At 38.6% G+C, this 23252-nt stretch overlaps 2 protein-coding genes and 1 long non-coding RNA gene across 3 annotated transcripts; 2 read left to right on the forward strand and 1 right to left on the reverse strand.

Moving 5' to 3' along the window:
- Window positions 1–1121: 1121 nt before the first annotated feature.
- On the reverse strand, window positions 1122–12394 carry LOC116313196 (forkhead box protein P2-like). Its single transcript, XM_031730846.2, has 15 exons — window positions 12242–12394; window positions 10168–10272; window positions 8964–9044; window positions 8407–8518; window positions 7986–8163; window positions 7447–7551; window positions 6539–6626; window positions 5464–5595; window positions 4544–4724; window positions 4369–4439; window positions 3076–3177; window positions 2847–2968; window positions 2225–2294; window positions 2010–2140; window positions 1122–1920 (listed from the first exon to the last, which is right to left on the reverse strand). The coding sequence occupies exons 1-15, from the start codon at window positions 12392–12394 to the stop codon at window positions 1791–1793; spliced, it is 1761 nt and encodes a 586-aa protein (XP_031586706.1). The 3' UTR covers window positions 1122–1790.
- Window positions 12395–13417: 1023 nt separating this feature from the next.
- On the forward strand, window positions 13418–14597 carry LOC120441001. Its single transcript, XR_005613706.1, has 3 exons — window positions 13418–13936; window positions 14074–14140; window positions 14255–14597. It is a non-coding gene; the product is annotated as an uncharacterized LOC120441001 (long non-coding RNA).
- A 1859-nt stretch (window positions 14598–16456) lies between these two features.
- Window positions 16457–22761, forward strand: ppp1r3ab (protein phosphatase 1, regulatory subunit 3Ab). The gene is made up of 4 exons (XM_039614385.1): window positions 16457–17456; window positions 17969–18033; window positions 18142–18230; window positions 19015–22761. The coding sequence occupies exons 1-4, from the start codon at window positions 16615–16617 to the stop codon at window positions 21922–21924; spliced, it is 3906 nt and encodes a 1301-aa protein (XP_039470319.1). The 5' UTR covers window positions 16457–16614; the 3' UTR covers window positions 21925–22761.
- Window positions 22762–23252: the final 491 nt, after the last annotated feature.

The raw sequence follows: 23252 nt of genomic DNA on the forward strand, positions 1-23252 counted from the left end.
ATGAAATCAATAATAAGTAGTTTAAATACATTTAAATCTTTGTATGTGGAGATATTGTTTTTTCCCGCAGAAGATAACTTTGCGAACAGAACGAGCACATGTGCGACAGCATCATCATTACCCACTGATGAGAAGATGAACAGAGACCGGCCTTTTTGGAGGGGCTGTTGATTAAGTGCTGTCAAAAGTGCTACATTAAAAAACATGCTGACTGGCCCGCCTCGCAGTGAGTATATGGCACATCAAAGCAACACATAAGTGAAGCTGTTGAAGTTGTCTAGCACCACGCTAACTTTCAGTCAGTACGCACACGGCACGGAGGCAATCAGAAGAAAATGTCATCTAATAGGCTGACAGCAAATCAAAGCAAGACCCGAGAAGGAACAGCAAACCTAAAGCTAACATGTTATCAGCAAAGACAATTACTGACAATAGTCAAAACAGGGAGCTGAAAAACCTTTTGTTCTGTTTGGTTGTGAAGTCTACAGTCACAGCTTCACTTCAGGGTGTGTATCAGTTGATGACACAATGTTGGGAGTGTTTATTTTATTATTTTAATTTGTAATAAATTAAACAGGGTTGTAGTTGAGACCTCTTACCAGTGATCTTCAGGAGACCATAAAAAAAGTAAAATATAATATAATATTGTAATATAGAAAATACTTATTTCAGGGTATGGTAGCATGATGTAAGTGAATGCAGAAGTAAATTTACTGTCTTTATGGAAATTTAATTATCTTTATCTAATTTTGAAGCACTTAGCAGCACTATCAAATTGTAATGTTAAAATGTTATGTAATGGTTGTACTGACAGGGGCTGCAGCCATTTTTTGAAACAATGGTTTGGAGAAACCTCACAGTGTTTAGGTTACATGTACATGTACCATGTCAAACAAATCCAAAAATGACATTACAAATTTGTCTTTTTTTTTTTTTTTTTTACTTTGTGTAAATCAGCATTAAAAATACCCAACGCATGGGTGTTACATTTTTAAGTATGCAAGTTGATAACTGAAGGAATAAGCATAATGTTGCACAGCCTTATAAATACAACATTAAACTATTTTATATATATTTTTATTGTTAAACGTTGGACACAGTCCTACAGACGGACACATCTTTACACACATTATACAGACCGTGTTCTCAATAACAAAAACAGAATCTTTATTTCAGTATACAGAAAATCCCACATTTTCTATCAATAATCATAACAGAGAAACAGTGAAAACAGAAGAAACAGTGCACAATGAATGCTTTTCAGTTATTTAAAAGTGTCTTTGAGACACAAAATATTAACAAACATTATCAACAATCATTTTCTATATCATCATAAAGAATTAATACAAAAGGATATGGGTTGTTTTTGGTGAAAAATCACAAATTGTTCCAAATTGTTGCCATTTTCTTGGCAAGATGTCCGTTAGAAAGTCAAACAAAACAAACAAACAAACAAAAAATACTATTATCCAAAGAAATGTGACTAATCTCGGTCACCTTTAAATCCTTGTCAATTTGTTACATGTCAGAACTGTTTGATATTTGAATAATAACTGTTATTAAGATATACAGTCCAATATTTAAATATCTGATAAAAGTATTCCCAGCACAGAGACCACAAGTGGCACTATATTCTACTTTCTTTTGCTGTGTGGCTGAAATTGAGGAGAAATTGAGGCTGCTCTAGTCTGACTCAAAGCTAAATTTACTTTATTACATTTGCCGATGAATAGAAAACATTCTAAATGGATTTAATGCTGATTTTACTGCTTTTATTAACAGTCAAAGAGTCATTCAAGGTCAAACAAATGCCCTTCATCATTTTCACTCATGTCTGGCTGCAGACTGACTGGTTTCACTGTCTGTATCAGACATCCTTGGTCATTCATCTTCAGCTTTTTGTCTTCAAGGAAAAGTGGCCTGTAAGAGGTTAAATAGAAAAGACATCAAACTTCAGAGTAATATCACTGAATTTTTTGGGGTGAATTTTATATCAAAGCTAAACTCACGGCTGGACACGAGGAGAGAAGTTTTGGTTTCTGTGGCTGTCAGCCATGCTGCTCTTTTGTATTTGACTCTTTGAATTTCCTCTTACGTTGAATTTCTTGAGTCCTGGCAGTGACGCCTCTGCCAGTGCGGTCTGAAAAGAAAAGTGAGCATAAATGAAAGAGTGGCCACGCCCCCAACCTGTTAGCACTCCTGCGTTGAGAATGCATCGGCTCACCTGCAAGCCAGAATTCATTAGGGTCCCAAAACCTGCACTGGAGGAAATACTTTTCATCAGTGATGGATTTCTGCAGATAATAGAAAATAACAGATAACAGCAATGAAAATTCATAATGTATTTAACAAATGAGTAGCAGTAAAGGGCCTCTACTGAATGGAATTTTGAATTTTCCAACCACATTTATATATATTTTAAAGATTTTTTAGGATTTTAAGTCAGATTAGATCAGATTAGAATTAATGGATCGATTTCAACTTAAATTTCAATGCTGTGATTCCTGGAAATGATAAAAATGTAACTTTTTTCTCCATTAACATTGTGCCTTATATTTCACAGCAATTTTCAATGAGACCTAGTTTTAAATAAATCGCCTGCAGAGATGTCTGTCTTCAAAATAAGGAAACTAAACCTTCCCTTTTGGTTTTTATAATATAGATGACACCTAGCACTGTAGTCCACAAGGTAGAATATAAATTTGTGAATTTACAAACAGCAGAATTTTGTGGTGACTCCTGATCTGATATTTTGATTATCGTGTAATTAATTATCATTATATTTATGAAATATGTACAGATACCCTGATGGCAGCACTGCGATAAACAAGGAGGATCTACTGTACCCTGTGATCTTCTGGGATCGCCTCCTCTGGTATTCCACCTCATCCACAGTCCACACCGCACCTTTCACATTCTCCACGCGCACGAAACACTTGTGCAGGCTCAAGTTGTGTCGAACTGCATTCTGATCCAGACGAAATCAGAGTGAGGAAGATATTTCTGAATGCATGCTGCATGCATCGGGTATAACACACAGTGGGATACAGAGTTAATCATCTGCAGGTGGGATACCTTCCAAGTGGCGGCGTTGCGTCGGAAATAAGCAAATGTCCTTGTGAACCAGTTGTATATATCGTTGAGGGTTAGTTGCATGTCTGATGCTTCCATGATAGCCTGTAGATGGAAAAGAAATAATACGCTGTAGCACAATACAGGATCAAATTAAAGCCTTCACTAGTTTATCGAAGGCAAGGAACAAAGATACAGCTTTTGTGTTTGTTTTAATTTAAGGAATCACCAATTCTGCAAAAATAATGCTATAGTAGAAACAGATTCATGTTTTTGTACCAAGATTGACACTTTAATGCTACGAAAATGTTGAAAAAAATTACAGCTATTTCACAACCCTGCAGGTGAGCATGTATCTGGACCAGAAGAAGACTCTTGACATTTACTGCTTCCAGTTATTTTTGAAGCACCCTGTGATCTATTACATGTCTCACATGGTTACAAAGTATGAGCTGGTATGACTGCTCGGATCCTCTGGCATGAGTCTGCTAGTTGCTCCAAAGCGCAGGACGCAATGCCTTCGTTGAGGGAACTTTTACACTCCAAGCTCCAAACAGAAATGTAAAACTGACCTTTTATTGGACTCTTAATTGAAGTAGCCAACTACTTCCTTCTTTTTATTTACTTACTTATAATGTGCTTAATCATTTCTATCCAGTTTTGATTTTACTCAGTTAATGATTCCTCTCCACACTTATTTTATCAACGTAGTTAAAGTGTACTTGCACAGTTATTACATTTTGTGCAATAGCAAAACAACATATAACACACAGTGACTCCACATGAGACATCAAAAATGTAAATGCATTGGCTGACTACATACACATATATAACATATAATATACAAACATCAACCTAATACAATCTTTTACACACACACACACACACACACACACACACACACACACAAAAACAGAATTTATGTCAGGTGGATAAAAATATTGAAATTGAAATTTTTTATTCTATTTTGTAATGTTATTTTGTCTTATAGTTAACTTGTAAGTCATGTGTAAACTACTTTTACTTATTGATCAGTTGTAAAATGTCCTCATGTCAGTTTCTTTCCATATTCACATAAAACAACAGGAAAACATTCATATTTAACTTGAATTAAAACTTCAAACACTGATTGAAAATTGTATCAGTTGAATCAAGTTATTCAAATAAATATGCAACATAGAGATTCCATGAAAACATTGTTTATCCCATCCCACAATAATACGGCGTCTTATTTTAGGGACCAGCAAATACAAAATAAAAGAAGACAAATAAAAAGTTTGAAAAAACCTGTCATACCTGTCGAATCAGTGTGGCATAGGTGAAAGGTGGTCTGAGATCAGTGTTTTTGTAAAGCTCATATTCATTTTCTGAAACAAGAAGAAAGCAGAACAAAGAAAAAGTAAAGTAAAAAAATCTGGAACGAGCTGCTGTGTGTCGAGCTGCTTAAACAAGTGGCCAGGTTACACTTCACCTGAAGACAGCGAGTAGACCAGAGGGTGATTACGACGTCTCATAGGCCCAACGCCTGACGTGTGAGAGGGGAACTCTTTCTCACCCCTCTGGGATGGAGTGCCAACAGGATCTAGAGGTCGAGGGGACACCTGGGCTGGGTCTGATGAGTTCAGCGAGGGCAAGCTGTTGACTGAAGTGAGCTGAGAGTGACAAAGGCATGAAGTTAACAAAGGATTGAGAGCAGCGAACACTCTGACAGGGAAACAAAACAGAGTGGGAGATTCATAACAGGGTGTAACGGAGCGATTGGATTCGCCTCTTCAGAGGTGATTCCTCTAATATCACAATAAGGAGGAAGCCAGTTATTGTTAATTATAGGGTGAAATTGTTTGGTGGGTGTTGTGATTATGGCGCAATATTTGCAAGATTAACAAATGATTAGCTCCCACATTATCACAGCACGTCTGTGCCAACAGCTGGACGGGGAGGGGAGAGGAAGCACTCTGTATATTTAGAGTCCTCGCTTTGAAAAAGCACCGAGGGCTCCGCAAAGTAAAAGAGCAAAGATCAAATTAGAGCTGTGGTCAAAAGGTGCACAAAGCTGAAACTTTTTCAAAAAATGAATTTGTGTTTCAATTTGATAAAATATTTCTTACCAGGACTCTCATCTCACATAGCATTGCCTCAAAGCTGTGTTTTCGTGTTTTTTCGTTCCTAAGAAAATGTCAGCTTGCTTTTGCAACTCATTCAACTGTAAAAGTTCAACAAGTCAATTACAGCCTGGCAGTATCTTCATCAGCGCTAGAAGAGATGAGGGTGAAGCCAGATGTGCTGTTTTCTCCACATATTTGGAGTTTTTCCTCCCCGTAACGCCGTAAATGTCACGGCTCATTTACTCGACCTGTGTTGTTCAAACAGCTATTACTGAACACTGCCTACCTGCAGGCCGCACGGGTCAGCAGCCGCGTCGGACTGTGGCGACTGTGCAGGCGCCGAGAGCGATTGAGCTTCTAAAGATGGCAGATGCAGGTGAGCCATCATTGCCTGCAGACGCTCCCGTTCTTTGCAGAGCTGTAAGAGGAGATGAAGAAAGGAAGCGGAAATTGTAGTGGATGGTGTCACATTGTAATCACCAAGCAGAGGTTATTGAAATGGAAGGCTGTGAACCTGACAGATCTCTGGAAGAAAGCGTTCGTTCTGTGTCAAACACCAGGAAAAGCACAGCAGGGGCTGAAAGTTGCATGAGGATTTAGCATAAACAGAAAGGTTTCTAGATAGTCGAGCATTGGGGAAATTAATCAAGTGTTTCTTGTTTGAAGTGACTGCAGACAAGCCTTGCTCCAAATATAAACTTTTTCTCTCTTTTTTTGGGCATATATAAACTATATAGCTTTGTCTCTCATATTTGGAAAAATCCTCTTATCTCATGCATAATATCAGGTATCACCCATGTTTTAAATTATGACCGTATCATCATCTCAGTTCATCATTCAGTCTATAGAAAATTACACATTTTGATGACGTAGCAACTAATCCCCCTCATGATCCATAACAATTTAGAGGTTATTGTAACGTGCGAAGCACCAAAGGAACGCTCTGAAAGTCAAGTCAAAGTTTATTTCTAGAGCACATTTTTAAAAAACTCAGCTCACCAAAGTGCTGCACAGGTTATACAAAGTACACATTCATCCATAACAGTCACCAAATACATACTAAAAATCATCAAATAAAAAAAATTAAGTATAAAAGCTACGGTTCTCTGCTCAACTAGAACTGAAAGCAAGAGAGAATAAGTAGGTTTTTAACAGAGACGTGGGCAGCTGAGCCACTGCTGAAAAGGCTCTATCTCCTCTGCTTTTAAGCCTGGATTTAGGAATACTCAAGTGCTTCTGGTTTGTAGACCTCAGTTTGAAAAGTGCACATAAAATGACAAAATTGACGTTGACCTTGAGAACAAGTTTCAATAAATCTGCTTCCTTTTCTGTCAGTGATACTTCTAAGTTAGAGTCCCTACCTGAAGCTCAAGCTGCTGAACCACCTGCATCTGGACTCTGCACTGGGCTGTACTTCTGTCATCCAGAGTGTGTTCACTGCTTATGTGCCTAAAACAAATAGAGCAAATATGTTAGGAGTATTTTTTCAAAGGTAGAAGTAGAGGCAGAATCTTCTCTTATTTCTTATCATATCTCTTATCAAATACTGTGGATAAAACAACATTTAGATCCACACTGATGATGAATTGAATGTTATGGGCTATAACAATAACAGTAAGTATCTAAACAAAAATAAATGAAACTCAAATCAGCTGTGTGGTTATGAATTAAAGGATTTTATAGTATTTGCTGCAAGTCTAAAAGATTAAGTTTATTTATATTTTTTTCATGTGCATTATTCTGTATGTTTTTATGTTTCGTTTTGGTTTTGAGTGAACAGTGAACAAACAAACAAGAAACACAAACAATAAATGTGTTAATTTCTAATTTAAGTTTTAAAGAATTAGATTTTTTTTCACAAAGTAACATAACTTCTGTAAAGATTGTTTTTCATTTTTAAACAATTCAAATAAAATGCAATTTGTATGCTGGAAATTTACATGTAATTCAATCATCATTACCCAAACAAAGACTGTACTTTATATTTAACTGTAAGCTGATCAAAATTAATAATTAATAATTTTAAAATAATAATTTTAAAATTGTAAAGTTTGAAAGAAGTAATCAAAATGAAACCAGCTGATCTATAACAGTGGACCTATTATCTCATTATGTGTCATCTCATTTTTTAAATCTGATTACATAATTCACATATTGCCCATCAGTACCTGAAGATGAGGTTAAGAGATGTCAATTATTCTGCTGCTTTGTTTTCACTGTGGATTTTTTGACGGCAAAAATTAGAAGTGTGAAGATTGTTTAAACCTACTTGATAAACTGGCTGAAGTTTTCACAGACTGACTCACAGCCGGGCCAATTACACACGCCGTGACCAAAGAGGGCGTGTTTGGCAGCGTGATCACCTTTAACAGTGCTGATCGAGAGAGAGAGAAGGGCCTGTCAAGATTAAAGAAACCACAGCAGACAAACAACAAAACAGCAATAAAACAGATATAAGAGTGTTTTGTTTTCTTTTCAGGTAGCATGAAATGACAGGAGAGAGGTGGCAGGGAGCACTGACAAAAAAAAGCACAAAAAAAGGATAACTATTTACTTTTGATTCGGGACGTGTACTGCAGTTACGTAAACTTTTTCTTTGCTGATCCACTTCAGGTGGCGGAACACAAAGCAAACAAACAATACAAAATACATCGTCCCCAAGGGGAATTAAAAGTGAAGTCTCAAAAGCAAACATCTCCTCACCCACACCTTGAGAGAAAAAAAAATGTCTACAGATGACAAGTCTTTGATGTTAACTGAGAAAAGGCAGCACTCCTGCTGCGTACAGCGAGAACAGACGGCTCTTACCTTTCAGCTCTGTGAGGACAGGCAGACTGCTGGTCATCGGCTTGTCTCCCTGGGACTTTTGCTGACATTATTTTGCCAGTGGAAGATTCTCGATTGGCTTTTATTGCGGTTTTATCTTCAGTCATTCCCAGTGTGAGCTCTTTCCATACTTGCTGCATCTCTGCAGGGCTGAGACAAGCTAAAAGATGATTGAAAACACAAAGTCTATCAATACTCCTGCAAATAGCAAAGTAGCTGTGGTGTATTTTTCTAGCATTGTAGCATTTTTTATTCAGTGTACATTAATTATACTAAGCCACTGCTGTTCCTTCAATCTCAAAATAATGACTTCAAATACATAGTATACACAAAATGAAAGAGTTGATTTGAAGAAACTTTTTTTTAATGTATAACTGTGGAAATAGATGTAAAGAGGAGTGACCTGGAGAGAGGGCGGGAGAGGACAGCGCCGGTCTGTGCGCCCGGAGGAGCTGCTGCTGTTGCTGCTGCTGGAGTTGGATGAGCTGCTGGAAGACGAGCTGGGGAGAGGAGAGCTGGAGGACGGGGAAAGAAAGCATTTCTACTGAGGTAGTAAACGCTGCCCTCACTCTCTTTTGCCGTACCACAGTGAGACCAGTCAGTCCATTAAGGGTCAGAGCTGGTAGATGTTTAGATATTGATTCTGGGCTTTTAAGTTTGGAAAAGCATAATTTTAAGTCAGGTGATATCACCATTTAATGATAACGTTCAACAACTTCATCAGATGCTGAAATGATTTTAAAATAAAAGGCCAAATCCAAATACTACTTCTGTTCAAGCTCAGATGTCAAATTTTTTTCAAAATAAAAGCCCAAATCCATTCATTATTTCACTTTAATCTCTACAATCAAAGAAAGGAAAAGAAATAAATATTTATTTTTTATATATGTATCAATCTTCAACAATAGGATATCCTTCAAAAATATATAGGTGTGTAATATTCTAGCCTTAGACTCTTACCTCTTTGATTTTCTTACTGGACTGTTGCTGAAGCAGCTGAATCTGTTGTTGCTGCTTCTTGTAGAACTCTTTCAGGTGATGCTATCAACAAATGTAGCATTATCACGATCATTTAGACACTTATAACTGCTACTGGTAGAAACGTTTGTTTGTTTTATTTATTTTAGGCTGCCTCACGTTTGCCAATCTTAGGTGTGTGGTACAATTTCAGTATTTGGTTTATTACAGAAGGTGGAAAGAATAACAAAAAGGTTTTTACTGAAGATAGAGATTTACAGACACACTAGCTGGGTACAGGCACTGTCTGATATTAAACTTGTTCAAAGACTGTGTGCTTAAACATTAAAAACCGTTTAACCCAGGCAAACTCTTTATAAAAATCACGATTCTTTGTTGTTTCCCTGCTACAAGAGGAGAATAAATAACAACAAAGCAACAACAACAGAAACCACAGAAGAAAAGGGTCATAGGCTAACATTGTTATTTCAAACACTGATATGTTGGTGATATGATGGTACTGAGCCAAAATTAATACATTCTATTTAATAAGATGGGGTTTAACCTTAGTGGAGAAAGTCTAGGTAAGTTGAGTTAAAATCCAGAAACGCAGGCCTTTTTAATTATTTTTAATAATTATACCTTTTGGTTCTCCTAGTATAAGTCAAAATGTGCTAGCACTAGCACTTAACTTTTACACTCTATCTAATGTTAAATATGTATTATGACATTTAGTAAGCTGCTGTATTATTGTTGTATTATTATTATTATTATTATTATTGTACTTATTGGTTGATTGGTTAACTTTGGAACACCAGTTTGCTTTGGAGCGACTAACTAACAAATTAGCTCACCTTGTTAGCTTTAAGCTCATGTTAATCATGGCCTCAGTCTAAACCATTATGCAGTAACATTAACTCAGATATCTATCCTTATAACCACAATGTATTCTCATTGTCCCATTGTTCCCATTGATAAGAGTTCTGTAGTCTTTTAAAGCTTACTCGTTTGCTAGCTAAGTGACTTCTCTTAGCTAGCAAACTAGGCTAAATTAACAACAATCATAATAACAATTGTATGTATATGTAAATCATAAATAAATAAATAGTTGTTAAAGTAGCCAATTTACAAACTTTGTTGTGTTATGTAAGTCATGTTTATCAAACACCACCACCCTGACATGTATATATGTTAACTGTGCTTATACCTGCTGAAGCAGAAGGGCTTGCTGCTTCTGGTGGATCAGAGCCTGCAGCTGGTTGGGAGCCAGAAACTGCTGCATCTGCTGAGGGGCCATCATAGCAAGGAAGACCTCAAAGAAGAAGGGGAAGGACAACATTTTAAAGGAAAGTCAGGAGTGCAGTCAAAACAATAACTGAGACAGAGTGTCAGGTGATAAACAGTAATAACCATCAAATGGGAATCTTTCCAATTACACAACAGTGTTGTCAACCTTTTGTGAACATCATCATGCTGGATTGTGTCACTGACCCAAAATGAGACTGGAGATAGGCTGACCAGTTAATTAACAACACAATTTCAAGCTTGTTGTGGCTCCTAATAGAAGTGTATGGGTATTAATAAAGGCAAACACTCCCAGAATAATAACTGATCTGCACTGTTACTGATAGGGTGACAAATAACAGGGCGATTGTCTCCCTTTGTAGTCACACAGAGCCTACAGCAATTACCATGACTGCATTAAGAAACAACAACATGCATATTCCACATGTTGTATTACAAACAACACATAAAAAAGGTGCTACTAAATGATTGTTGGGGAAAATATAATTTATTTGAATTTTGCAGTATGTGGTCTCGTTATCTATATATAAAATATCAACTATTATATACAGACAAAGGCTGTTCTTTGGGTTTGGTAAAGCTGTCATATTGAAGTAATATCTCAGCAGTCTGCAGGATGTAATGAAAGAATGCACCAAGGACCTCAAGTTTGTAATTTTTCCACCCATCAGTCCATTGAGATGTTGCCCCCTGTGTTCAACCAGACTGAGAAAGTTAGAGCAATAGACATTACATGAAGAACAAGGAAGGAAAGAGGTGCAGTAGTCTTATTTAGTGCTGAAACAGCTGGTCTTTTAATTTACTGGTTGCTTGGCCGAAGTTAAATCGACCATCAAGCTTATGTAGACATACTTTCTCAAAAAACAGGGGGAGGACAAAGACGCTTTACCAAAATTAGCAAGAAGAAAAAAAGCTTTAAAAAAGTTGAACTTTACCACTGTTAACAAAAGCAACACCCAAAAAAAACACAAACCACATGGTGGTTATGCCACGTTTTTAAAAATATAAAAGTTTAAGACAAATATATGTGTCAAACTTTTTTTGTTCTCCCTGAATGTTCTTTTGCATGTAGGTGCAGCTGGCTTCATTATCGCGCTTTACAAATCACCATGCATCCATTTGCTGCGTGCAGCCTGGATACAGGTAAGAAAGAAATCCATTAAAGATGAAGGTCCCTGCCTTTTATTATCGAAGAAAAAAAACAGTTTTCTACATGAATAGTCCTTATTTGTAATATTTTTAGGGTTTTCAGATTGAAAAAAAATATTCATATCACAAGTTATTATTAAATTCTGAAGACCGGAATCACACTCTGGCAGACAGACAACGTTGCAACGGGATAAAGTTATTATGTCAGCTGAAAATACCCCCCATTCACCCCCCCCCAACCAAAAAATTGGATCTTTAAATATTAACACCATGCAGTTGAGTGCTGGCACAAGTTGAAGTCCGGATTTAGAAAGTGAATTAGGAGAATAGAACAGAACAAAAGTGACAAGATGACAGGACGGACTGGAGGAAACGCTGTTGCTGGCCGCTAATTATCTCGGTTGTTTCATTGATCCCTTAGATTAAGATTACCAGGGATGGAATTGCAAGAGACAACCATAAAATTGTGTTGGGCCATGCTTATTTGCCGTTCACTTGCATCTGTTTGACCTAGGTCTGTGCACAATTATTCCTCCCTGGCTCTGACTCACAAACTAATAATGAAGGACAAACAAGAATTCTGCGTGTCAACTCCCCGCTCCCCTCGGATCTCATATGAAATCTTTGCCACTGTCAACAGAGCCGCGAGCTCTGGGTTTCGTGTCCTGCCAGAGGATATCCAATATGAGGCCATGGGGTATTTCTCTCTTGACATCTGTTTGAGGAAGAGTGTTCTGTTTTCCACTTATGAAGGAGAGGAAAGAGCTGAAGGATGAAGAAAAGGAGGATGAGGGGCACGATGAAGGAGTAGCAGAACACACACATACCTGTTTATACTGAAGAGTCTGCCAGTCGTCGCCACTCAGAGTGCCAGCGTTCCCATTAGCGACTCTTTCCCCACCACTACTGTCTGTGTGACTGAGGAGGCTGCTGGCTGGGTTTTGACGGGCTGTTGTGGGACTGAGAGGGGACTCTGGCATCTCAGCTAAGATCATAAAATAAGCTGGTTATCAGAGATATAAGCTGCAAACTTCTACTGCTATTTGAAAAAAAAGAAAATCTCAAAGACAGCACATGACTAAATGAGGACAAAGAAACTCTAATTAAAAATATTCTTACAACCACAACAAAAATAAAATGTTTCAAGGAAGGCCTAAAATAAGCTGAAAGATGCTGCAGATAATATTTAGAGGACTGCTGACAAAAAAAATATAGATACATATTTGACTTTCAAGTAAAGATTTCAACAATTTTAATGAATGTCAATCATAAAAAACATTAGTGCATACTTTTTTTGACCTGTTATTGACTTCCTAATATTTAAACGATAATACCCGTGTAAGATTAAATTATTTAAGACCATCAAAAATCAGAATGATTGATTGTAACAGGATGTATCCAGAATATCGATCTGTACATTATAACATATCTTAACACTGCTCAAAGGCAAAGCTAAAAAAAGGCTCCCTAACAATAGTTTAAACACATATCCTGTTTTGATATAAAGTTTTGATATAAAGTCCTAAAATGCACAGGAAGTACAATCTAAGCTCTCCTACTGAAAAAGAACAAAAGCTACGTACCGTTAAGGTGAACAGCTGAATTCAGAGCAGCCAAGAAGAGTTGGTGTCTTCAACTCAGCAGTTTGGAGTGTGGATGAGAGATAACTGATGGAGTTGTGTGACTACCTCGAGGGGAGGAGTCACAGCACTGTGAGCAGAAAAAAAATGTTATAAAATCAGCCGCAGCTACAAATATATTTAAAACATAAAAGTGCCGGCAAAAGTCTCCTGCAATGTTAAAAAGCTCCTCTAAAAATTTGAATTGATTAATGTTATTTACATTTTAAGAATACACACATTTATAGAACATGTATTATTCACATTAGTGCATACAGCACACACAGCGTTGTGCTTCCCAGCTACCTGTTTTTGTTTTTTTTAATCCTGACACTATTTTTCTTTGAGATATTCATAGATGTACACAGTGCAATAAGCAAAACGCCCCCTAACACACATCATTTATTGTCTTAAATGAAAAACAAAGAGTCCTTTTTACATTTTTTAGAGAAGACAAGTATAGTTTTACTTTATTTAGATATTCAGTATCTAAGACGTCTGAAAAAGAAAAAGGGCTCTCTAACCACACAACTGTCAAACTCTTATCAAAGAGCTATTTACAGTTGCGTCTGCACATTTGAAAAAAAAAAAAAACACACAGCAGTACATAAAAACAAATAGAAGTGTTTAATTTAGCCTGCTGATGAATGCAGTATACCCTAGAGTGCAGACACGCAACTGACAAACTGACAAATAACACCCTGAATAACTCTCGACATGTTTGAGACAAAATAAACTTTGTGGAAGACAGTTCTGCACAATCATTATGGATTTATTAAAAAAAAAATGTTTACTTTCAGCATGCCACCTTTATCATATAAACGTCCTCGACGAGGGTGAGGACTAAAGGCCAGACAGCCACGTCCTTGTAATTTATCTCCTGTTGGTATGAGGGATCGCAAGGTAAGGCTCAGAAACCTTTAGTTTGCCCTCAAATAATCCTGACAAAGAATTAATGTGTTAGCTTAATAAATATTTATAGAAATAATGCATGATAAAACGTGTTAAAAAGAAGCCGTTTACATCGTGTACATTCACAGGAGTAACAGCTGAGGGAAATGGACTTGTACATCTACACAAAAAGTACAAGATTAGACTTCATAGCAGGTAATGACTGACTTGTGTATATTGTTACCAAGGTAACTTTCTGCCACCTACTGGATTAATATTTACCTGCCTTCCAATTTGGATGAAAAAAGTAATAATGTGTTCTATTTATAGGCGCCTTTCAAGACACTCAAGGACACCTTACAAGCAATTAAGTATCAAAATCACAATATGGATATAATAACAGTTGGAAAACACCATCGAATTAAAAGTCAATACATCAATAAATACTACATGTGTTGTGTGTATTCACATCTTATATTTGTTCTGCCTCCAGCTTGTTCTGCTTCATTATAAAATTATTTAGGGATTTGAAAAGAGTTCTTTTATTTGTTTTGGTTTTTTAAAACTCTTTTACTGTTTCACTCTTTCACAACTGGAGACTGGAAACCTAACAGGTTACAGTGGTGGTGTCCTAGCCTTGATTGTGTGTGACTCTGTTTCAGTTCAGTAACCAACCCACTGTGATGCTCTAAGCCTCATAATGTGAAAAGGTCCACTCCGAAAAACTCATTTTATTCCTCTCTGTGTCCTGCAGACGGCATTGTGGCTCCACCTGAGCTAAGGACTTCACAAACCAGTCGTTGTGCTCGTTGCTGTTCCTCCAAACAGGACCGGGGTTCCTGAGGTAGAGAAACTGTTCCTTCATTCATCTGTAAAGAGACCTCAGGTTGAGTTTCTGGGAGGGGGAGGACAGGATGACTTTGGCAATCAGAGCAACACCACAGAGTAAGAGCTTAGACAAGGTCTATGTGTCCTCAGAAGATTTCGGAAGAGTTAGTAAGCATGCTGGAAAAGGTTCTGGAAAATTGTCAAAAAGCCTTATAAATTAGAAACTACGATTCTTATAAGTGTAATGTGTATTATCAGCATATAGGAAGTACCTTGTAAAGATGAAAATAAATAAATAATAATAATAATAATAATAATAATAACAACAACAATAATAATAATAATAATAATAATAATAATAATAATAACAACAATAATAATAATAATGATAATAATAATAATAATAATAATAATAATAATAGATAATAAAGAAAATAATTTATATGAGAAACTATGTTTTCTAAATATTCCCTATATGCCTATATTTACTACATATAAGCATATAGGGAATGATATATGGGAATTCTAAATATCGCTTTACTGTGAACGTCTGGCCTCTTCAGGGTCAAATAAGGTCAAAGTTTCATAATTTTTATCTTTAAAACTGGACTTTAAATTCTGCTGCCTTTCTATTGGTGACATTTAGGAAAGGATGCTGCTATATGAGGACTCTAAATATCACACTATAGTCTGCATTGAAATATCATGTGACGCTTGACCTCTGACCTCATTACTTTTCTCATCTGCCTTTCTTTCAAGTTGACCTCAAAAAGATTTCTAGCTATTAAAAAAAAGTATGATCAAGAGAAAGAGCATGAGCTGCCTAGTTATTTTGAAATATAATGTAGTATAATATTATCTCCATTCATTTACAAATCACTACCTATTATCCATCACCTATCAATACATGATGTTTATAGTAAACATCTGTCATGCTGCCCTCTCTCTGAGTGCTTCGTGTTTTGTTCTAGAATGATGCTGCTCTCCTCTGTCTCAGGTACATGGTTAAAATCACTAACTGCTTTTTTCTTCTATATTGTAAAAAGTGTCAATATTATGTAGCACAACGCTTCCTTCCTCTGTATTCATGGTTTATTTTTACTCTACCTTCCACGACTGAGCACTGCAATAAAAGTATTCTGTCTGCATCACATCCTCTGACAGCCAAAAAGTATTGTCTCATACGAATCAATCGAGTGCTTACCATTCATTCTTATTCATCATTAAACAATATGTTTTACTCACTAATACTAAGCACTCACCACCACTTTTTTGGCAATTATGCAAATTTGTCACAGCTGTAAGATAAATACTGGAAATATTACACACTAGAGCCATAAACTGTATCATGGTATCTGCCTATGTGACAGGTGGATAATAGATAAATCTAATGTGGAATGACTGTTTCTCACCTTGAGACTTTCACAGCTATTACATTATCAGATATTCACAGATTGGAAATTATTTTAAACAGGATGCAAGTGCAATGGAGCCCATTGTGGGCCAGAGTAACAAAACATAAATAGTTGCCATGGTAAATCCCATGTGGCTGTAAAAATAGCATTATTACTCTCTTGGGAGTCATGGATACTACAAAGATGTCCACAAAATATTTAGACTCTGGGGCGGTTTTGTAATAAGAAACTTAGATGATTATCAGCTTATGGTTTAGATTAGGTCATACAAGCCCTCTGCCTCAAAAAAACAAAAAAACAAATACTGCACTGGGTCATACATTCTCTTCAGGAGAAGACTTAGACTACTGCACATAGTTTAAGTCCCTTCTGGCCTATTTATAGTGTTGGCCCTCACAACAATGTCATCTGTAACTTGACTCCATCTGTTAAGTCAGAGCATGCTGAATGTCAGTTGCCAGAAGCAGCGCAGTTCATTTTCACGCTGAGTCTCTCACAGAGAGCTTCATGGATTTTTGGGGACAGCCAAGAGGGTCTGGGGCCTGTAACTTCTTAGGAGTCCCAGTCCTCAGCTCCTGGGACGTGGATGATGATGAGGGTGAGGTGGTCATCGACATCAGGCCTAAATCCTCTCCTCTCCCACGGAGAAAGAGCTCTGTGTCTGATGAGGACTCGGAGCCTGAGCCTCCCATGTGTGGCTCCAGGAGAGTGTCCTTCGCAGATGCCAAAGGCCTCAATTTGGTTCAAGTGAAGGAGTTCGACACGTGGGACGTGCCCAAACTGCCAGGATACGACACATCTGATGGGGAAGGCAATGATGAAGATGAATACATTCTTTCACCTCTGAATTTTTCACTCCCGTTATTAACCGAGGAGCTGCTGACCAAGGTCCAGGAACAGAAAGTAGAGCTGGAAAAAATTGAGTTACTTCCAGGGACCACAATAGTAAAAGGCGTGGTGCGCGTCCTCAACATCTCCTTCACTAAGGCGATATATGTTCGAACTACTTTGGACTGCTGGTCCAGCCACTTTGACCTCCTGGCTGAGTACATCCCTGGTTCCAGCGATGGGCTGACGGACTGTTTCTCATTCACGCTCACTTTGTGGCCTCCATTTCGGGACGAGGGGGCCAGAGTTGACTTTTGTCTGCGGTATGAAACCCCTGTGGGGACGTTCTGGGCCAACAACGCCAACAAGAACTACGTGCTGTCATGTTTCCGCAGAACAAAGGAAAACGATCAGCCACAGAAGGAAAACGTGAACAAGAAAAGCTGCCTCAAGACAGCCAGGTGAGAATAAAAAGTGATTTCATAAAACATTTTTTAGGCACATTTTTTAGGTTTATTTAATTATAGGAATTGTGCATGGTCAAGGGAATGTCCATTATGCTTGTTATGGAAGATTGTAAAGGCCATTCAGGCAGGAAGCCTTGAATTAAATATTGACTATTCATTAAAAATGTCCTTTGCTAGTTAGTTTTGTAACTTAAGTTTATTTTGGCGACGACTATGTGAGGTCTATAATTTGAATGACTCATATAAATAGAAGAAATGTGCTTTTTTTTACATTATAACCAATCTAGACTGTTTGTGAAACGCACAACAGTCACAGTTGGAAAATACATAATTTTGCATCTCACACATATAAATACTTACAAATTTTTAACAATTTAACACTTTTTAATCAAAACAGTTTGTGTATCTCAGCACTGGCACCTTACGTGGTTTGTTGAAGCTACGTGAAAAAGAAAAGCGAATTTAACCCTGACTGATCGCATTTTTAATTAATGAACTTATTACAGTCCGAACACCAGCGTGGAAAACAGTTCAGGAAAGGAGTCGTCAACACAGGGAAATATTGCAGCAGGTGAAAATTTACCTTTTCTCCACTGTGAAATGAAGAAATGACCTGAAATTGAAGAAAACTGCTTTGATAGCCCAGCAGGATCATAGATAAAATGTTTCTTGTCTCCAGATGTGTCCAACACTGGATTAGAGGGTGACACTTTGAAATCTAAGAATGATCAGTCAGGAATATCAGAGGAACATGGACAGAAATTACTGGTGAGTGGAAAAATAAATGTTGCCGATATGACTGATGACACAACAGCTCCAATTCTGTCCTGACATTGTAAATCCTCACATTCAAAATGTTGTAAAGCAGGGGTGTCAAACATAAGTCCCAGGGGCCACAATCGGCCCAGCAAAGACTCCTATCCTATTTTTTGTAATTTTGAACATTAGTTTCAACCCAAAGTGAAGTGCTGACAGATTATTTTCATTTTACAGCAACGTTTCCTTATCATGTAGAAAAAATGAGATGTGTTATTAATATTGTACCTTTTTTTTAATAATTAAATATCTCAGGGATTAAACGTGTAGTTCACTGGTCCGGCCCATGAAACATTATGGTTTACATTGCGGCCCTAAAGTGGGCCTTAATGTAAGATGAGTTTGACATCCCTGTTGTAGACTGTGTTAAGTTTTCTACATATTTGATGTATTATTAGCAGTGAAAGGGCATTTAAAGGATCGGTATGACTGTGAGGTGCAGGAGGAGCAGAGAGCTTAACATGACCCTGGTGCACTTTTTCAGAGAGGGTCACATGACTGGAGTTGGGTACCACCAGTGTAACATAATGTGCTGTGCACCTAAAAAAAAAAAAAAGGAAAAAAAAAGTGATACTTGCAGTTTGTGCTTTCTCACAGTTTCAATTACATTTAGTCACGCATGCTTTGTTTTTTTAAATGTCTTCTTGTTGTGAGAAATGCAACTTTAAATTTCACCTCACTTGGTTTTCTTTAAGGGGCATGTTGTTGAAATGAATCTATCTGTGTTGGTGGACAGATTGAGAGCGGAGTAAACGACAGCCAAAGGAGTCGCAGAAAGGCTGCACGGATGGCCCGGGTGAGGGACTACTTTGCTCAAAGAAACGGAGACGCCAACAACACAGATAGAGACGAATCACCTCCAGGAGTAACGCAGGCAGCTGGAGAAGAAACCCCAAAGGAAAAGCATACAGATGTGCGACTGTTTGCTGAGAGCAACCGCAAACCACAAGGTTCCCAAGCAAAGTGCAGCGAACCCCTCCTCAGTCTTTCACGTGATATGTCACCAGCACTTGACCGAACGTCTGAGGGCGAGCCAGAGAAATCTGAGAGCATTGCTTTGGCTGCCTCAGTCACATTAGCAGAAGGTGAGAGTGCCACGGACATCCAAGATGACCTGTTTGATAATTTTGCTCAAGCAGAACAGCAACATACCAAATCTCAGGACAGCAGTCAGGATGCAGACGTGGGTCATGAATATATTAGCAGCACAGCAGCAGAGAGAAATGAAAGCCTTGTTGGCCAGACCAGCAGCTTCACATTTGGCACTGTGGTGGCTCCGCTGTATCATCAGGTGTTTGGCAGAGTGGGAAGTGAAAGTCAGAGAGGAGCTGGCTGGGAAAATCCTGCACGGGCTACACTGAGTATTGCAGGCTTACATCCTCACACTGGCATGAGACAGATTAGTTGCACTGTTTCAACAGATATTAAAAGTAACAATAGTAAAGCACTTCGAAATGCGATTAATAACCAGAAATCAAACCAGGAATGCACAGACATAGCACCATGCAATAATCGTGTTGAAGAAGAAGAAGCAAGTTTAAGTCTGACATTAAATGCAGAGACTCTGCAGGATCCGTCTGGGACTGAAAATACAGACCGGAGATGCACAAGCACACTTAAGGGTTCACAAGCCTGTTTAGAAGACACATTAAGCTGTCCTGAGACTGTAAACATTTTATCGCAAGCAGATTTGTTGAATCCACAAATACCGGCTGAGAGTTTACATCCCTGGGGAGAAGCACAGGAAGACAGTGTAACACATGACCCCCAAGGCCAAATTACAGCAGAAACAACACAGTGTCCACTCCCAGAGAATCCATGTACACATGATAAAACTAATCTGGATGAAATGCACGCAAAAAGCGATACACATGAAGTCAGGACCAGTCCGCAAACATCATTTGTAGAACTTGAAAGCTCTTGGGACCTGCTGGGACATGTTAATGAAGGACCTGACCAACAGAGCGGCGGCTTAGAAGAAAAACGCCATGAATGTGAGTTAATCAAAGCTCTGTGTCCTGGTAACGCATCTTTTAGCGAGGTTAAACCATGTGAAGACTTGCGTAAGTTGAATTTGCACCACAATGACAATTCAGTTACAAAAGCAACTGTTCCTGACTGCAAACTTGTGGAGAAATCCGATTTCACAACACCCGAGACACTTCTGGAAGCTCGAGGAGAAACTAACAACATGGGAGAAGGCAGTAAAATGACACACAGCTCACTCAAAGATGAATCAAAATCTTCTGGTGAAACTGAGGTAACAGGGGAGTTGGCTGAATGCGTGACTACAGAGACACAGGAAAAAACAGAGCATTGCAAAATCAAAGCTAAGGAGGAGGCTCTCTGTTTAGGAGAAATCACTGAAGTGAAGGACTGGGAAATGATGGTTGAAGAAGAAGAAAACAACATTTTAATACATGAAGATGAAAGCGAGATAGTATATTTAAATCCGGGCGTCTGTGAAGTAAGAGAAAAAGAAATTGCAAATGAAGAAGTTGTCAAGGGGAGGGCAGTGACAGGAGTAGAAGAGGACAGGGAAACAATCGGAGAGGCTGTCTCTGGAGAGGATGGTGCCAGTACTGAGGTAGAATGTGCTCAAGTCATAAAGATGGACAAAACAGGTGGAAGGGAAGAATTAACTGAGGAGAACCAAGTACAAGAAACAGAGGGACCAGTAGAGACAGAGCTGCGCACAAAAAAACACTTTGCAGGAAAAGAGGTCAGTATTGAACGGGCACACATCCAAGAAAACGAGGAGATAAAGGGAGATGGGAAAATAAACTTGAATAAGGAAGGTGAAGGCGGAGCAGAGCGGGAGAAAGAACCAAAGGAGGGAAACGGAGCAGTAGAGGCAGAGCTTGTAGAATCACATTCATGTGTGGCGAAACAGGAACGAAAAGATCCAGAACTGTGTTTGGAAGAGAAGTTAGAAATTACAGGAAGCAAGGACGAAGAGGTTTTATCTGCTCTGGTGAACAGCGGGCAGGAGTTTGGCGGCGAGAGCGTACCTGTGAAAGAAAGTATAGGAGAAGAGCAAAGTGCACACATTCAAACTGAAAAACAGTGTCTTCACACCACAAAACCTCAGTCAGGAGACGGAAATGGTTCTGCTGCTGCAGAGGGGGATGCTTTAACAGATGAACCTGAAGGTGATCAAACAAGCCAGGACAGCGCTTCGGCAGAGTCGGACTCGGGCGATGAGGTGGAGCTGTACATACACTGCCTGAGGGCCGTCGGCACAGGAGGACGGTCCCACGAAGACAAGAGCACTGTGAGCAAAAGGCCCCATCTAAGCAGAACCAAACTGCTGTCTGCCACTATGCCGCCCATCACTGAATCTCAGGATGAAGAACAACACCTCAGTCGCCTTCAGGAGAAGCTTGAAGAAGCCAAGATTGCCGACAGTGCCACTGTATCCCCGGCAGAGGAGAGCATGGGTCAGAGTGTTTCGTGCTCGACAGACACGTTTTCCTGTAGCAATATCACAAAATCACTGCTATATGCAACCCTGCTGGTGGTGTTTTTAGTTGTGGCATACCATTATGACTTTCTTGCCTGTTTGGGGCTCTACTTGATATCTGTGGTTTGGCTCTGCTGCCGAGAAGAGAAGCAACCAGTTAAAAACGACAACACAATAGGCTGAATTAAAATGTAATAAGAAAAAACCCCCAAATCTGTTTGACTTTAAAGGTTTTCAGAGTGTACATGGTACTGATGTGATACCCAGTTTTTCTTTTCTATAACCAAATTTGATGACTAATGCATGATTTAGACTGATTTTTGCAGGAAATCTATGCTGTTACTTACACTGTAAACTCCTTTAACCCTGCACCATAACCTTCCACGTAACCTGCTGTGAGCCCACTGACACGTAACTACATGTCGGGATGTCGCAGCATCGACTTGAACAGTGTGGATGGATGTGGCGTAGGGTGAAGAGGGGTTTCCGGTTATGTCGTGAGTTAGGAAGTAGATTTCCAGCAGAAATCCAAATTAAGCTTAAGAGGACACAGTTGTAGGCAGATATCACACACATCAGAATAAATGTTGTCTCTTCCCTGTGGGAGGATGTTACCTGTCTGCTGTCAAGAGTGTAAGTCATTATTCTCAATGCTTCACTGTACATAAAACCTACATTACAATGGTTACTCAGTTCTGCAGCTTTTTCAAGGTGAAATACACTACTCACTGTGCTGTGTGTGTGTGTGACTGCCACAAAAACTCATAGTGCTGCCATATGATACAATAATATTAATAAACCACACAACTGACAGGTCAGTGAGTCTGGTTGTGTTTTACTGTTTTCAGTGCCGATACACAGTTTAACAACTTACCTGTTTTAGGTGTTGAAGCTAATGGGAATGTTTAATTTTAATTTTTAGATCATGCTTTAAAAAAAATGAAATATTCTTGTGTCATACTACATTTATTTTTTACTGTAGACGTCATGTGCATGTTTTTGTTTTGTTTTGTTTTGGGGGATTTTAGGTGTAGCCTTAAAATAGTACCCATATTAGATGTGCAGGTTCATCCAGGTCAAGGTAGTCTTGAGAGACTAAGGAAAGGAAGGAAATTGGGTTTGTGATGATGTTTCTCTTCTCATCCAAGAGGCTTTTTTGGTTCTAAAAAATGGTGGAGGGTCCAGGTATTTAGACTCCGGTAAAAGGCATGGGTCATTACTGTTACCAGGGATTAAGGGCTGAAACTACTATGAGACCTTTCCCCAATCCATCATGTGACCGACTGAGGTCACCTGAGGTGAGGTAAATGGTAAATGGTTCTTAAATGGTGCTTTTCTGCTCAAGCTATCAAAAAACCGTATGCCACACTCATTCACACACACATCCACACATCACTGTTTTTCCTGCATCTAAGTGCTTTTTAACTAACATTTACAGTCCAGTGAACGCACCGGGAGCAACTCAGCGTTTAGTATCTTGCCCAAGGATACTTGGCCGGGTCATTGAAGTT

This window comes from Oreochromis aureus, linkage group 7 (assembly GCF_013358895.1).
Source record: "Oreochromis aureus strain Israel breed Guangdong linkage group 7, ZZ_aureus, whole genome shotgun sequence".
NCBI classification, from domain to species: domain Eukaryota; kingdom Metazoa; phylum Chordata; class Actinopteri; order Cichliformes; family Cichlidae; genus Oreochromis; species Oreochromis aureus.

Excerpts from the sequence above, each read along its gene's own strand:
- LOC116313196 (XM_031730846.2), bottom strand. The coding sequence starts at position 12,394 with ATGCCAGAGTCCCCTCTCAGTCCCACAACAGCCCGTCAAAACCCAGCC. Across the intron at positions 8,519-8,963 it reads CCAGTAAGAAAATCAAAGAG|CTCTCCTCTCCCCAGCTCGT; the intron begins GTAAGAGTCTAA and ends CCCGTCCTCCAG. Across the intron at positions 6,627-7,446 it reads AACTTCAGCCAGTTTATCAA|GCACATAAGCAGTGAACACA; the intron begins GTAGGTTTAAAC and ends TATTTGTTTTAG.
- ppp1r3ab (XM_039614385.1), top strand. The coding sequence starts at position 16,615 with ATGTCAGTTGCCAGAAGCAGCGCAGTTCATTTTCACGCTGAGTCTCTC. Across the intron at positions 18,034-18,141 it reads ACAGGGAAATATTGCAGCAG|ATGTGTCCAACACTGGATTA; the intron begins GTGAAAATTTAC and ends TCTTGTCTCCAG. Across the intron at positions 18,231-19,014 it reads AACATGGACAGAAATTACTG|ATTGAGAGCGGAGTAAACGA; the intron begins GTGAGTGGAAAA and ends GTTGGTGGACAG.